Source organism: Chiloscyllium punctatum, chromosome 2, assembly GCF_047496795.1.
Source record: "Chiloscyllium punctatum isolate Juve2018m chromosome 2, sChiPun1.3, whole genome shotgun sequence".
In the NCBI taxonomy this organism is placed as follows: domain Eukaryota; kingdom Metazoa; phylum Chordata; class Chondrichthyes; order Orectolobiformes; family Hemiscylliidae; genus Chiloscyllium; species Chiloscyllium punctatum.
Window position 1 is genome coordinate 127,675,940 of NC_092740.1, and position 17,154 is coordinate 127,693,093.

Consider the following 17,154-nt stretch of genomic DNA (forward strand, 5'->3'; position numbering starts at 1 on the left):
AAAATGCAGTTAAGGCAACCATCTGATGAGCATGTAGGAACAAATTACTGCAGATGCTGGAATCTGTACTGAAGACAATAAATGCTGGGGATCACAGTGGGTCAGACAGCATCCATGGAGAAAGAGCAAGCTAATGATTTGAGTTTAGATAATTCTACTTCAGAGCTGAAGTAAAGTCTGGAGGCGACAGCATTTATGCAAAAGTTTGAAGACCTGCCCCTTCCCCTCCTCCCTGCTCACCATCCAAGGGCCTAAATAGTCTTTCCAGATGAAGCAGCATTTCACCTATCCCTCCTCCAATCTTGTGTATTGTATTCTCTACACTGGAGAAACCATACGCAGACTGGGTGACCGCTTTGGGGAACAGCTCTGGTCTGTGTGCACGCAGGACCCTAACCTTCCAGTAGCTAGTCATTTTAACACAGCGTCCTGCTCGCGTGCCCACATGTCTGTGCTCAGCATACTGCAGTGCTCCCTTGAATTGCAGCACAAACTGGAGGAACAGACTAGGCACTTTAGAACCTTGTGAACTTCAATACTGAGTTCAACACCTTCAAATTGTGAACATTTCTTCCCTTTCTTTTAGCTTATTGTCATCTGCACTCTCTCCCCACCCCACTCACTAACCTTTCAGGGTTGTCAGGAGAGACACCATTGTTCTCCCATTCTCACATTGCAAACATTTAAGCTAAACTATCAACATCTTTGGTTCACTGGCACCCTACACCACAACCTCCTCTCCCCCCCCCCCCCCCACCAACCCCGCCATCTATATCATAAATGCTGTCCCCTCCACACTTTACTTCAGCTCTGATGAAGTCATCTAGATTCGAACCATTGGCCTCCACTGTGTCCATGGATGCTGTCTGAACCGCTGTGATCCCCGGCTTTTGTTGTTTTCAATCTGATCGACAAGATCTTCATGTATGGTGAAACAAGCTGGGGAGTGGTGGGAGGTGTGTGTGCAAATAGCCTCATCTTGCTCCTGTTTCTTACAATCCTATTGTCCAAACCCTTGTGATGGAGGTTAACATACCCCTTTGATTTGGTGTACCTGCCTCTTTCATGACTAGGACACAGTTGACAGGCATTGAGTGATTTTTGAGCAAAATGAGTTTTATGTTGTTTTGAGTGAAGTTCAACATATTACTTCTTTAATTATAACAAAGACATCCTGTAAACACAAGTCAGCATGTTATAGGCTGTACCCAGAGTTCATTGAGTATTCCTTTTAAAGTGCTATTGCTCTAGGGTTAATACTTCTGATGAGAACCATAAAGCAGTTAATTTACTGGGTGGTCTCATACTTTGTCTTACAAGTTTCCTTGAGTGTTACTTTATCACATTACTTCTTGTTGGAATCTCAAGCAAAAATACCCTCAGCGTTTGCTGAGGACGTTTATATATTATAATTCTCCTTTGTGTTTGTAAAGTAGTCCCTAACTGATCTGTAATTTTAAAGAAAGCATGCCTGATTCTAATCTTTTACATGTTTGTAATGAATGAATTGGATTCTTCAGAATCCACATTGTTGGGACATTGATATAAATTTTCATCAAAGTGATTGCAAGTTAAAGAGAGCACCTTTACAAGCATCTTGTTGTTGAAGGTAATTGCATAATTTGTATCAGATAAAATTTTCATATAAGGTAAAGACAATTTCCCTGCTCATATCCCTCTGACACTGCGGTTTTCTCCCCTTCAACTATTTATTCACTTTCCTTTTGAAAATTATTTGCTAATGGCAGCCCATTCCAGATCACAGCATCTCACTGCATAAAGAAATTATCCTCATCTGCCCTCAGGTTGTATTGCCAGTTAGTAAAATCCTTATCCTCTTGTTACCCTACTTTTCATAATTAATTATTTTTGATCTAACTTGACTTATCAGCAGCAGATTATGTTTTAAAGAATTCTTGTTGGATCAATGCATCTATAGTCAACCATGATCTGTCAGAATAGTAGAGCAGGTGTGAGGGGCTGAATGGCCTTCTCTCTAGTTCTTTTATTCCAATGGTTCATCTTTCAATTCAAATTTGCTGGCTATCCAATGAACATAAGCTTTCAAAGGCAACAAACTTTTAAGCGACTGCATTAGGAACACAGTCGTTCAAAAATTATTGGGAATACTCAGCATGTCAGATAGAATGTGTGGATGGAGGAAGGAAATTAATGTTTCAGGTTGATGATCATGGTGACTCTTTTTCCTCCATGTTAATCCAGCAAAAGGTAAAAGTAGAAATAGAGAAAGGTACTACAGAGAAAGAGGCCATTCAGCTCACTGTCAAGATTAGAGTTGGTGCTGGAAAAGCAGAGTAGGTCTTTTGCCCAAAATGTCAATTGTCCTGCTCTTCGAATGCTGCCTGACCTGCTGTGCTTTTCCAGCACCATTCTAATCTCCAGCATCTGCAGTAGCCACTTCCATTCAGCTCACTGTGTCTGTGCCAGCTGGTAAAGATCTACTCCACCTAATTCCACCATGCACATTTTGGTCCATAACCCAGAACCGTTGTGGTGTGTCCTGTGCATATCCGAGTACTTATTAGATTACTTACAGTGTGGAAACAGGGCCTTCGGCCCAACAAGTCCACACCAACCCGCCGAAGAGCAATCCACCCACTCCCCTACATTTACCCCTTCACCTAACACTACGGGCAATTTCGCATGACCAATTCACCTGACCTGCACATTTTTGGACTGTGTGAGGAAACCGGAGCAGCCGGAGGAAACCCACGCAGACACGGGGAGAATGTGCACACTCCACACAGACAGTTGCCTGAGACGGGAATCGAACCTGTGTCTCTGGTGCTGTGAGGCAGCAGTGATAACCACCGTGCCGCCCAATGAATGTGTTAAGGGGCTCTACCTTCACTGCCCTTTCAGGCAGTAAATTCAAGAAGCAGCATCACCCTCTGGGTGACAAAGTAATCTCATCAACTCCCTCTAAACTGCCTACTAATTACTTTAAACCTCTGCCCGGTTATTGACCTCCCTACTAACAGAAACCACTCCTTCCCATTTACTGTTTTGACCCCACAGAATTATATGCACCTGAAATGAAATAGTTTTTAAAAAAAGTGATTGTTCATTGGATTTGCTACGGATTTTGACAATGCCTCTTGCCCTGCAGTCTAGAGACTAATTGGATTTCCACTGCTGCATGTGAAGTGGTGTCATCATGTTGGATTAAAATGCTTTTGGTAAAAGATAAGTATTTATATGCAGCATAGTGTGCGGTGTCTGAAGCAGTTGTTCTGTTTTAATTTCAGTCAAGAAAATGTTTGGCTTCCTTTCCAACTTATGTTGAAGGTAAGGTGCTTTCTAATTATTTTAAAGCAAATTCAGAAATCTCTGTGTTGTAGTTACTGTTAAAGTGAACAAGATTGTTTGCCGTTGATCAGGGGAATAATTTGTGCTTTCGTTTTTGTTTAGTTTGAAGTTATGATTGTAGAAATTGCTCTTTAATATTTTGAAGCTTGCTTACATGTAACTGTTCTTGTATTCCTGGATGCATTGTTCTTGGATAAATTTCTTGGATAAATTATCCAATGTTCTTGGATAAATTGACCCAGATTTTTACTTGACAGCAATGGTTAATATTGAGACATTTGCTATTGGTTCACATTGAGATCCTGAGCAAGTTCCTTACTGTGTGTCTGTGTGTGTTATTTTTACCCAGAAAGTTTAAACTTCTGATGGGGTAACACTATCCTGCCTAGGTCCCTCGGAAAATATCTTCATGCCAGAGGCTTGCACCCAGTACATACTCAGTCAATTATCTAACCCTTCTCCTGGGGTAAGCTGTGTTGGAAAAAAGATTAAAAACAAATCTCCCAACACACCTCCCAACAATGCTCACCCTCCCTCGTCTGTGACACTGCTCCCTCTCCCTCGCCTTCCAAAATGTGAAGCCTGCCTCTCTGTGTGGCCCCAGTCAATGTTCGTGCAGTTCATGTGAGCAGTGCGTGTGCTGACGTGGGGACTGTAGGTGGTAGATCTGAAATTCATGCCTCCCCCCCCCCACCACCACCACTGACCTATCCCAGCACAAACCTAACATTTCCACCCTTCACTCCAACCTATCACCATTACCCCCCACCTTGATCTACCTATCACATTCCTAACTACCCACGCCCCTCCCATTTATCCCTCCGACACCTCTGGCCTCCCCCGCCCCCCCCCCCCCCCCCATGTACCTGATGAAGGGCTTTGCCCGTAACGTCAATTTTCCTGCTGTTCAGATGCTGCCTGACCTGCTGTGCTTTTCCAGCACCACTCCAATCTTGACTGTACTTTTTCAATGTCGCATGTTTTTGACCTTCAGACTATTTAGTAGATATTTTAGAAAGATGCTATTATCTCAATGGTCATGGTGTCATGTTCCACTCCAGATACTTGAGCACAAAATTGAGGTTCCCACAGCCAATGCCAATACTGTGGGAGTGTTGAGTTGTCAATGGTGCCATGTTTTAGACGAGATATTAAACCTGTCAGTCGAATTGTAAAGCTGCCAAGACTATCAGTTAGAAGGAACAAAGATACATGGCAGATCTTTATGCATTGCTTTTGGTGGGAACTTGCTGTGGGTACAGTGACTGGACTTCAAAAGTGCTGCATTGGTTGTAATGCCTTTTGGAATTTCCTGAGATATTAAAAGCTGCTATAGAAATCCTTCCAGGATTTGTTAATCTTAAGTCCTAGTGAGGGGAAAGTTTAAAAAAAGAACAGAAATATGCACATTTTAAGAAAATAAGTTTTTTTTTAGTTAAGAAAGAAATATTCGATGATTCCCCTGAACAATTATATTATTGTTTCCAGGATGTGTTAGTTCTGAAATATACAGAGACATGCAGGAAGGAAATGTTTGGTGTGTGTAAATTGTATAAATAGTTTGGTTAGAAGAGGTTTCTTAGATGTAAAGCAACATGAAGAATGACAGCTCAGTGACTAAAAAAAATTCTATAAGAAGAAGCTGGAGAAACATGAGGGAACAAAAGTATATAAAGACCAGACCAGGCTGAAAAGTTGAAATGCCCTACTCTTTTTTTTTTCCCTGTGTTGTAATTTGTGAAAAAGAAAGCTGTGTGCAGAATGTTTTCATGGAAGGATAGACATAGAGAAGTTGTTTCTGCACGCAGGGAGCCCAGAACACTGGCAACCAGTCTCAGGGTCAGGGATAAATATTGAGGACTGAGAGGAGGAGGAATTGGAAAGCTGGTGAATCTTTGGAATTCGCCTGACAGCAGTAGATTGTTCCATCATCCACATTACTTAAAGCTGGGTTGGTCAGCCAGGGATATGGAGAGCGGGTAGGAAAATGGAGTTGGGGGAAACCCAGAATCACCCAGTGGCTGAGCAGGCTCAACAGACCATATGATCTGCTCCCAGAGGGAGTGAGAAGAGCATTGACTATTTGGGCCAAATAGTCCTTTTCTGGGCTGTCCTTTCCGTGTAGCCATCTGTTAACTAATTGTCCAGGATTATAAAGAATACTGGGGCAGACTTTTTATGGTCTGAATCTGGAGTGACAATCAAATGGCATTATTTTAGGCAGCTGAATAGTGATTCACTATTATGCAGAGGCAAAGACGAAATAAGTGGTAGGTGAATAATTTTGATTGTGATACTTTTGTGCTGTCAAAATGTTCAGTGAGATTATTGTTAAGTATAGATAGGAAATAGGCTAGAGGGTAGAACCATTGAATATGACATTTTGGTGACAAGAGACTATTTCTGGTTTAATTTATTCAGAGGGCAGAGGTAATATTCAAAGGATTATCCTGAAGTGCCCAAAAAATGAAAGACTAACTACCACAAACAATAGTTCGGTGAAAAATCTTGAGGGACAGCATAAACAATATTTCTTTACTTTTATTACAGTAGTTCTAAAAAAAACGTATCAGCAAGATTAAAGAGATCATGATTTTTCTTACCTAACCTGACCAAGTTCCAAAGTTATCCATCAAAGTTCTTTCTCATTACAATTTTCAGAGGTGAGGTTGACTGTTTTTGTTTTCTTGTTTACAGTACCTGGACCATGTGACCCAGAAGATCTGATTGATGGCATCATCTTTGCAGCCAACTACCTGGGCTCCACCCAGCTGCTCTCTGACAAAACCCCATCCAAGAACGTGCGGATGATGCAAGCCCAGGAAGCAGTCAGCAGAATCAAGGTGAAAACGTCCTTCTCCACTGTGAAGTCAGTGGCCATTCAACTCATCCTTGACAATTATTATTATCCACAGTTTAAACATTCAGAACTGACGAGAGTTTACTTCCGCAAACAGCAGGATGGAAGCCAGCACCAAAATGAAAATTTGTTTCCAATTTTTTGACCTTTTCACAAAGATTCAGTTGGGTAGACATATGGCTTTGCTTCACAATGAATCATAGAATCCCTACAGTGCAGAAACAGACCCTTCGGCCCAACAGGTCCGCGCCAGGCGGTCTTTTAGATGAGTCATTAAAACCGAGAATCTTTCTGCCTCCTCAGGCCGATGTAAAAGATTTCACATCCACTATTTTTGCGAAGAACAGGGCAGTTCATCCCGGTGTGCTAGCCCAGTATTTGTCCCCTGGCCAACATCACTTTTTAAAAGCAAAGCAGATTTTCTGGTTCTTTTTGAGCAATCTGTTCTCTTATCTATTCATGTGTCTTGGTGGTCAAGTTCTGTTTGATGACCATGTGTGGGAAATGCCTTGGGACATTGTTCCTGCATTATTGCATGCGGCTGTTGATACCATAATAGTGTGTTTAAATTATATTTTCAAACGTCCACAATTGGCCTCATGACCTTGATGTAGCTTCACTCCTGGTCACTAGGATGATTTTTCAGCCACCATCCTCCTTTTCCATTGGGATAGACAGGCACTGCTTTGTCTAATGTGGTAGAGGCAAATGACCAGGTGGTCTTAACAAGAAGAAGCTCCTGCCTTAAACTAACTAAAAGTTAAATCGGTATGATTGACATTTTTACAAAGATTATAATGAGACATAGAGGGTAGGTCTATTGCCTTCGCGACTCCGACCTGGTCTACTTTTCCCCACCCATGATACTACCAGATTGGTGGACCTTAATGCAGCCTTCAGTAGAACCATTATCTTATAGAATAAGTGGTTTAATTCTCACATTGCTTTCTGCAGGATCTTGCTAGGTACACATTGGTTTTCTACATTACAGGTGCAACTGCACTTCCAAAGTTAGTTAATTGGCAGTAAAGGGCTTTGTAAGATCCTTTCTTATTAGAACATAAGAACTAAGTGCAGGAGGAGGCCAACTGGCCCCTCAAGCCTGCTCTGTCCTTCAATAAAATCATAGCTGATCTTTTCATGGACTCAGCTCCACTCACCCACCCATTCACTGTAACCCTTAATTCCCTTCCTGTTCAAAAATATGTCTATCTTTGCGTTAAAAACATTCAATGGAGTAGCCTCAACTGGGCAGGAAATTCCACAGATTCAAACCCTTTGGGTGAAGAAGTTCCTCCTCAATTCAGTCCTGATCTGCTTCTCCTTATTTTGAAGCTAAGCATCCTAGATCTAGTTTCACTCACCAGTGGAAATAAATTCCCTGCTTAAATCTTATCTATTCCCTTCACAATTATATATGTTTCTATCAGATCCCACCGCGCCCCAATTTTTCTAACTTCCAATGAGTGTAGTCCCAGTCTATTCAATCTCTCCTCAAAAGCCAACTCCGTCAACTCTGGGTTCAACCGAGTGAACCTCCTCTGCACCCCCTCCAGTGCCAGTACATCCTTTCTCAAGTAAGCAGACCAAAGTTGTACACAGTACTCCAGGTGTAGCCTCACCATCACCTTGCACAGCTGCAGCATGACCTCCCTGTTTTTAAACTCCATCTGTCTTGTAATGAAGGACAATATCCATTTGCCTTAATTACCTGCAAACCAACTTTTTTTGTGATTCATGCACAAGGACCCCCAGGTCCCTCTGCACAGCAGCATGCTTCAATTTTTCACGATTTAAATAATAATTCATTTTGCTATTATTCCTACCAAAATGTATGACTTGCATTTACCAACATAGCACTCCATGTGCCAGAGCCTTGCCCACTCACTTAACCTATTCCTATCCCACTGCAGACTCTCTGTGTCCTCTGCACACTTTGCTGTACCACTCATCTTAGTGTCATCTGTGAACTTTGACACGCTTACCCTAAATCACTTATGTAAATTGTAAGCAGTCACGGAATAGTGCTATAGAAATACAAATCTTTCTGTCGCTTTCTTTCCCTTCTCTCTTTAGCCCCTCTTTCTCCATTTCACTTTCTTTCTTTCTTTGCTCTCCTGAATCTCTCTTTCACTCCCTCACTCACTCATGTTTTTCCTCTTTTTCTCTCTCTGGCCCGCTCGCCACCTTTCTTTCATTCTCTCATTTTCTCTCTTACCCTTTCCCTCATACTGTCTTCCTCTTGTCCACACACTGTTCTGGTTCCGTGTCGTTGCGGTATTTTTCCCTGTGAGAAAACTAAAGAAAGGATTGCTTTATGAATAAGATTGAAAGGTCGAAAACGCTTAACAGAACTGGACAGACTAGCTGAATAGGGAGTGTCAAACCAGGGAGGACAGTTTCTGGATACAGCATAGAACATTTAGCACTAAGATGAGGCAATATTTCTTCACTCTAAGTGGGCGGCATGGTGGCACAGTGGTTAGCACTGCTGCCTCACAGCGCCAGAGACCCGGGTTCAATTCCCGCCTCTGGCAACTGTCTGTGTGGAGTTTGCACATTCTCCCTGTGTCTGCGTGGGTTTCCTCCGGGTGCTCCGGTTTCCTCCCACAGTCCAAAAATGTGCAGGTTAGGTGAATTGGCCATGCTAAATTGCCAGTAGTGTTAGGTGAAGGGGTAAATATAGGGGAATGGGTCTGGGTGGGTTGCGCTTCGGCGGGTCGGTGTGGACTTGTTAGGCCGAAGGGCCTGTTTCCACACTGTAAGTAATCTAATCTAATCTAAGGTTGGAATTCTCAACCACAGAAGGCTGTAGAGTCATACAGCATAGAAACAGACCCTTCAGTCTAACAGATATCATAAATTGATCCAGTTCCATTTGCCAGCATTTCGTCCATGATCCTCTTAATCCTTCCTATTCATGTACCCATCTAGATGCCTTTTAAATGCCCTAATTGTACCTGCTTCCACCACCACCTCTGGCAGCTCATGCCATACATGCACAATCCTCTGTGAAAATGTTTCCCCTTAGTTCCCTTTTAAATCCTTCCCTACCTTGAGAAAAAGACCTTCGGTACTCTCCTTATCCATATCCTTCATAATTTTATAACCCTCTATAAGGTCACCCTTCAGCCTCAACCCTCCAGGGACAATAACCCCTGCCTATCAGTCTCTCTCTGTAGCACAGGCCAAGTCACCAATAATTTTCAAGGTAGAGGTAGGTAGTTTTAGATTTCAAAGGCATTTAGGGGTGTGGGGAGAAAGCAGGAAAAAGGTATTAAAATAGAAGATCAGTTGTGATCATATTAAATGGTGGAACAGACTCAAATGGCGTATGACTGTTCCTAGTTTCTATGTTTCCTTAAGTTGTGGCAAAGACTGTTATTCAGGTGCCTTCAATCTACATTAATGGCAACACTATTTATAAACTTGAATTGAAATATCCTTAACTGAAGCATCTGGACAACTTCATACACAACCTCTTAAAATCCAATCATTTAGACTCTATTGTGGAACCCCAGTTGAGTTGTGAATCTTTTAAGCAGAGGACTAGTTGTTTATTTCCCTCATGGCTTTTTGCCTGGAAGATTTAATTATGAAATGTGTTTGCATTCCTTTTAAGCACTCCATGATTGTGAGCGATAACATTTTTCAATTTTACACAGTTCTGTGAAATGAATCTTTCAGGATAATCTGTGAACCATTAAACAGTCAATATTGTAAATTACAGTACAGTTCATTTTTAAAAATCTAGTTTTAATCCTCTTGTGGATTTAGTTGATCATTTTTTTCCCAAAGGGATTGAAATGTTCTCTGTTTACTGAGCAGGCCTTCCAACTGTTGGCAGACTACCCAACATATGTATCATCTAATGATTAACATTGAATGACAGAATATGCTTGAGGGGTTATATTGCCTCCAATTGCTTTGTTGGCAAATCGTATCAAATGTTTTGTCTTGGTAAATCATTTGTGACGATTGAAAGCACCATGCACTTTTGAGGGTGTAATGGATCAATTGTATCATACACTGCATTTGGATAAAGTTACAGGATCAGAATCTGATGGACAAACTTCACATACTGAGTAACGGGTCAGTCTTTAATCCAGATGGTATCCTAACTAACCTCCTGAAAAGTACATCTGTCTGAATTTTCCTGGAATATCACCCCTATTAGTTAAACCTTTCCCTTTGCCCTTTAATTTAAATATCTTTTGAACCATAACGACTAGGTGTGTCAACTGATAATAGTGTAACAAAAGAAACAGGATATCTTAGACTTAAGAATATGACAGAACCAACATCCTTATCCACCAATGAGTTTTAAGAATTAAAAATGAGACAGAAGAACAAGTAAGAATTAGATCAAAGACTGAAAGGAGAAGAAAGAATTTTTAAAGCATCTCTAACTCTTCACTACCTTCAGGAATGAGAATCCACAATTTAAACTGCTTGGTTTTGAACCAGAAAGGTTGAGTGGTATTGGAAATCAAAAATTCTCCTCCTTCAATGGACTAAATACAATCCCTGACTTTCTGCAGTGGGTTTAATGGGTCACTGAAGTAAAGTTCAGTGATGTCATCAAACTCTGAGAAGTGAAGGACAGGCAGATATTTTCACAAAGCTAGTGGCAATATGTTCAGCACCTTGTGTCAGTTTGCAATTCTCAGGGAATCTGAGCCATTGCACAGTTTGTTAGGTGATTCACATATCAGTAAGATGATTGTTATTCACTTTTCTGTGACTTGAATAGGAATCTCTTGGCCTTTGTAATTAATGTCTACATAAAGTAGCATCAACGTACAATCTACTCCAAATAGATCCTCTTGCCCAGATTTAGATAGGGGAACTGGGTTTGAATGTTCACACATTTTGTTGGCAGGATTTTTCTTTTATTGGGTGAACATTTGCTCCATTTGACATCCATCGTCATGGACACCATTTGTTTTCCATGGATCCACTCATCAAACCAAACAAAATTGGCCTTTATTTTATGTTGTCCTCCATGGGCTTTTTGTTTCTCTGGAGTTTATGCAGATTGATGGTGACGCTAGAGGAAGGTATGACTAAGACTGAGAGGATGGAATGAATGTGAAAGACTGAACAAGCTGAGGCATTTCCTCTGAAAAAGAGAAGGCTGAGGGGTTTCCAAAAGACATCCATCGAATTATGAGTGGGCGCAGTAGGGTAGATGTTGAGAAGATGTCTCCATTTGTGTAAGAGTCCAAAATGAAATATCATGAAGGTAATATTTTGATTAATAAATCCAATAGGGAATTCAGAAGAAGTTATTTTCCCCAGAGAGGAATTGGAATGTAGAAATCATGGCACAGAAAGAGGCAAATGGCATTGATGCATTTAAGGGGATACTAGAAAAATACATAAGGAAGAAATGAAACAGGATATGCTGATGGGGTATGTTGAATAGAAAAGGAGGGGACTCAGATAAAATGTAACCAGCAGTACAGAGGAACCTCGATTATCCAAACAACACGGGCGGGGAGTATTTTGTTTGGATAATCAAATGTTCGGATAATCGAATGTCGGATAACACAGTTCAGCAAGCGTCGGGACCTTGTGATTTTGCCAGATAATCCAAAATTCGGATAATCAAGGTTCCTCTGTACGTTGTAAGGCTGAATGGCCTAGTTTTGATCTGTACATTCTGCGCAGTTCTGCATGTTTTAGTTGTTTTGAAGAGCTGCAAATTGTTTAACAAAGGTTGCAATAAACACAATATGAGGTGGGCAGGCTGTATCTGTTTGTATTAAACCCTAAATGGTTTTAAAGATAAATTTGGAGCCGTTGTGTTATGTATAAAAAGTCTTGTCCAAATCACCTCCCGTATTTCGGAAGCAGGAGAGGGTGCTTGACAATTAAGATTACTGTCACAGCATAATCCTCAACTGCAGTCTCCTCAGACATGGTTAATACTTCCTGCATATTTAGGTAATGAAGCAGTTCAGAATTGACATGCTTTCTCCATAATGAGGTTAAATGTATCTTTTGCATACACATTGCCTTTGTCGAATATATCACCATAAAATGATGCATTGTGCATTTTAAGAATATTTAATTATAGACTTCTTTTTAGTTTATTGACGAACAAAACAAAACTATGGTATTATTGTGGTTATTCATACCAAAGAATCTTTTTCTAAATTTAGTTTCACTGTTACAGGTTTTGGAAGTTGCAAAGGGATTTGCAAACTTAGTGCTTCTGGTCTTACAAGAGTGGTCTGAGTGGACTGAGTTAAAATACAAAACAAGTTTCTGTTATTTTAATCATTGAATGATACTGCATGGAATGAGGCCATTTGGTCCACCCTGTTGGCAAGTCTATATCAAGTTCCCTTTGAATCTGTTACCATCGCCCTTTCAAGCAGTACATTACAGATCACAGCAATTCACTGCTGCATTTATAAAAAAATTCTCATCTTCCCTCTTGTGCTTTTGCTATCTGAAATGTGTCCTTTTTGTATCTAACTTCGTGTAATTGAAAACCCTATCACCTCTTCACTCCTCAAAAGCATTCTTGACTGGCTGATTTTCAGCTATGATTGAACATGGAGCTGAAACTTTTCTTTGGTGTCAGTTCAGGTTCACTGGCAATTGTGCTATTTGGTAAATTTAGCCATGACATTGAAATTTCACCATGTTTTATTTGCAGCATTTAATTCATGAACTGAACTGTTGATTAAATGTGTCTTTCACACTGGGAGCTGTTCTTGCTTCGTGACGCCTTTATCCTCTTTGATGATAATCTGAACACTCCATTCTTTATGAGCTTTCAGCGCTCTGTGTGTATGTGAGGTGCCAGCGATTCAGTATTACTGGCCGTGGCATCATTTACAATAAGACTGCTCAAGAATTCAAACTGTTTCTTTCTCCCTCTTCCACACACAAGCATTCCTAATAAAGGGTGACCTACTTTTGAGAAATGGAAAATTACAAGCACGGCCAGGTTGTTAGGGCATTTACCCGTCGCCCCAGCTTGTGTTTTTTCTTCCAGTCTGATTTCATTACAGATAGTTGTGATGTAGTGCATTTGGGTGGAAACTTTAGAAGGCCACATATTCTGTGGGGTCAAGAAACAGAGGGATCTGGGAATCATGTACACAAATCACTAGAGATAGCATCACAGATTAAGAAGGCCATTTAAAAGAAGACAAACAAAGTCACGGGGTTTATTCCTACAGGGATAGAATTGAAAATGTGTTAAAATTGTACTGAGCATTACTTAGACACCATTTGAATACTCCATTCAGTTCTGGTATCCATTTTATGAAAGAGATTTAGGGGTGCGGGAAGGGTGCAAAAATGATGGAGAAGGATAATACTACAATGAAGTGGTTATATCAATCAGAAAATTCTAAACAGGGACATTTTTCCATAAAAAAGCAAAGGCTACATATGACCTACTAGAAGTCGTTAAGACTCTGAGGTGTTTGATAAACTACAATTAGAAAGGATGTCTCCGCCTATGGGTAACGCCAGAATTGGGGACCATAATTATAGGATAGACACTAATGACCCCATTAAGGAATTCAAGAGAAGTCGTTACTTGTTTGTACAGAACTTTAGTATTGCTGCAAAAAAGAGGCATGATGTCAAAGGCTTTTGACTGGCACTCATCAGAGCAGAATTGCATGAATACCAAATCTTAAAGGGAACAACAATTTATACTGCCTACAAAGGGGGTGCTGATTGACTGGTTGAGGTGTTGCTTTGGAGAATGCATGGGGGAGCAGTTCACATCCAAGCTTTTGTTTAAATTCAAAGCAGGCAAATCAATTTGATTGTCATGGAGGAACGCACCATTATCCAGAGAGTGTTGAGAATGTGGAAGTCTGTACCACAAGGGGTGCATGAGATGAATAGTGCAGATACATTTAAAAGGGAGAAGATAAGCACATGATGGAGAAATATTAGAAGCCATCAAAAGATATATACTGATAGAGTGAGATGAAGCAGGCTGGGAGTAGGCTGTTAAGGTGCAGAAACACCAGCATAAACTGTTGGGCCAAGTGGCTGGTACAACTACATAATCCAATGTATTTGTAGCAGTATCTTATAATCTTGGATTCTCTGTTTCTCTTGTTTGATTTTTGTTTTGGAAAAATAGCATGGTGTGAAAGTTGTATTTTAGAAAGTGAGTTTTATTCTTAAATCCAACATTTTCTGCCTCTCATTTAACGAAAAGCTAATAAAGGAAAATATTTGTCCTCATGAACATTTGTAGTTCTCATGCGAAAATCAACAATCAAAAGACTTGCTGCCATTTATTTCTGTTACTATTACATGTCCTGTCCTGTGTGCCAATCAAACTTCTCCAATTTGTAATTGCTTCTCAACAAGTTTGTCTGCCAGTTTGACTCTAACCATTCTCCTATCTCTTGTCTATTCCATGCCAAGCAGATGGCCCAGAAATTGACCAAAAACAGGAAGAAGGTGTAGTACCTCATTAGCTTGATGTTGTGCCTGTTGCATTTTGCTTTGTTTCGTGCTTTTTTGGCTAGCTTATTCAAACTTCTGTTTCTTTTTAAAAAGAACATTTTTGCTTACTTTTCTGCATCCAAAGTGACCCACAGAATTCAGTCAAGTGTCACCTTGGTTGTTTCTTGCTTGCAGGTGACTACCGGAGTCCACATTAAGCATCCATTGAACCTTTAGTTGATACACCTTTCACTTCTCAGACTCACTCCTGTAAAATGCTGTTTTAAATTTCATGGCCTGTTGCTGTTTTCGGAAGGTGAAGGACTTGAAAAGGGATATTGTGTTTTTCAAATCACACTGAGTAACCAGTACTTTGCTTTCTTCATTTAAGCTGTTTCTTTTGAGTCTACCGAGTGCTGACTGAAATTGCACCATATTTAAGTGGTGATATTTAATTAATATTATCAAGCAGTCTACTTTTTTTTAACATTTAGCAATATCTACTGATCAATCTTTCATTCCCTTTCTTTCTCACCCTAGTCCCACTTCCTAGCTACCTTACATGAAAGGAAGTCAGTCCTGCCCCCTACCCCCTAGCTTTGACCTTCTGCAGATCGCTGGATGCAGAAAGTTTGCACATTAGTTTTTTTAAGACAAAAATTTGACCATTCCTTTCATTGCCTTTGTTGAAAGTGTATTATCATGTGAGGTTGAATGTTTTTGTGTGTCTCACGTCTTTAAAATAAGTTTTTGTTTTTTAAAAAGCTTTATTTTTGTCAACTGCCAACTAGACTCAGAAAAAGGATGATTTCCAAAACATTTTTATTTCACTTTGTTTTCTGTGACCTCCCACATCTCTCCCCCCCCCCCCCCTCCACTGACACTCTAGCAAAGCAGAACATTGCCACCTTGTTGCTTCTTGAATGTAGCATATTCTGCGCATTTCACACATGCAAAACAGACTTTTATGAAGAGATTTTTTGTTTTGTAATTTTTTACTTTAGCAGCTCCTTGTCGATTCCTGAGTTGGTGCTTTGAAATGAAAAGTGGTTGAGTTGAATTAATTGGGTGCATTTAAGGGGCAGCTGGATAAATGTGATTGAGAAAGGATTATAAGGATAGATGATAAGATGAGGTAACTAGGAGAATGCCAATTGGACTGAAAGGTTTGGGTTTCAACTATAAATTCTGTGTAAGTACTGAACTTACCATGTTAGATTTATTTCAATTACGTTTTCATTTCATTTTTATTATTATCTTTTTATCTCATATTCTTCAGCTTCTGATCATTCCTGTAGTGTGGGTAGGAAACCGACTTATATACATAAACTGTTTCTGCTACTCTAACTCTTAGGGAATCCCAGGCGCAGGTCATAAGGTGAAATGGCAAAAAAAAAACAAATTGCATTCCCTGGACTAGAGACAGTTAAAGGATGATTTGTTTGAGGTTTATTTTGAAAGGTTAATTAGAGAGAAACATTCAAACAAAAGCAACATACTGGGGATGCTGGCAGTCTGAAATAAAAACAAAGTGCTGGAGACTTTCAGCAGGATCTGAGGAGAAAGAATCAGAGTTAACTGAGTTTTGAAGAAGAGTCCCTATTGGACTCAGTGTTAACTAGTTTCTCATTCCGCAGATGCTACCAGGCTTGAAGAGTTTCTCCAGCAGTAGACAGAAGTTTTGTCCGGTGGTAAGATAGAGTCTAGGATAAAGGGGCATTGAAATCTGAGTTGACTCTTCAGGAGAGAAATTAGAAAAAACGTTTTTTGTGCAAAGGCTGTGAAAGTGTGGAACTCTCTCCCACAAAATGATAATAGTTCAATTAATCGCTTTAAATCTAAACTAAAAAGATTTTTGCTAGACCAAGGCATGAAGTTACACTGGAATCAAGGCTGGTGGACTGAGTCATGAGCCATGATTGCACTGAATGACAGGATAAGCTTGAGGGGCTGAATAACCTGCTTCCTGTTCTCATGCACAAGACCAACATTGGGTGACTTGCCTGCACTGTGTTCTGCTTTCTGATGGTAGCATTTAACGTTCAGTTCTGCTTCCTATTGGTAAGCTATAAGATATATCCATTATATTTTGTCATGCAACATGTTAACTGAAACACAGGTCTTATCAACAAACCTAATTTTTGTTTTGTTTGTCTGGATTGTTTCTATACACTATTCACAGTACATTTAAAACCCAGCTCGCTTTCATTTTATCTTTTTAAATAGAATCTAAACCAATCGCATTAACTGGGCTTAAAATACATGAGCATTTGGCTGATGTTGGATCTCTGTCTCGTTCTTCACTCTATGTGCAAATTTAATATCGATTGGCATTAAATTGACACAGCAGTCCGTATTAACTAAAGCTCGGGTAATTGCCTGCCTATCAGTTCAATGTCATGGACTCAGTGCAGTAAGATTTATTGCTTTAACATAAGGCCAAGTCCAGAACACAAGGGCATAAGTCCAACAAATAAAACTAGAATTTCAGCAATGAAGTTAGGAAGCATTTGTTCACACAAAGGATG

At 40.1% G+C, this 17,154-nt stretch overlaps 1 protein-coding gene across 10 annotated transcripts in view; it reads left to right on the top strand.

Moving 5' to 3' along the window:
• Positions 1-17,154, top strand: part of LOC140489122 (amyloid-beta A4 precursor protein-binding family A member 1-like) — a 204,308-nt gene that overhangs the window by 149,287 nt on the left and 37,867 nt on the right. For 9 of the 10 annotated variants that reach the window (XM_072588360.1, XM_072588372.1, XM_072588384.1 and 6 more), the window contains 3 exons: positions 3,270-3,309; positions 6,028-6,173; positions 14,609-14,641. In XM_072588360.1, the coding sequence (XP_072444461.1) occupies positions 3,270-3,309; positions 6,028-6,173; positions 14,609-14,641 (219 nt within the window). The remainder of the gene's footprint in view (positions 1-3,269; positions 3,310-6,027; positions 6,174-14,608; positions 14,642-17,154) is intronic. The other variant, XM_072588373.1, reaches the window with a different exon arrangement.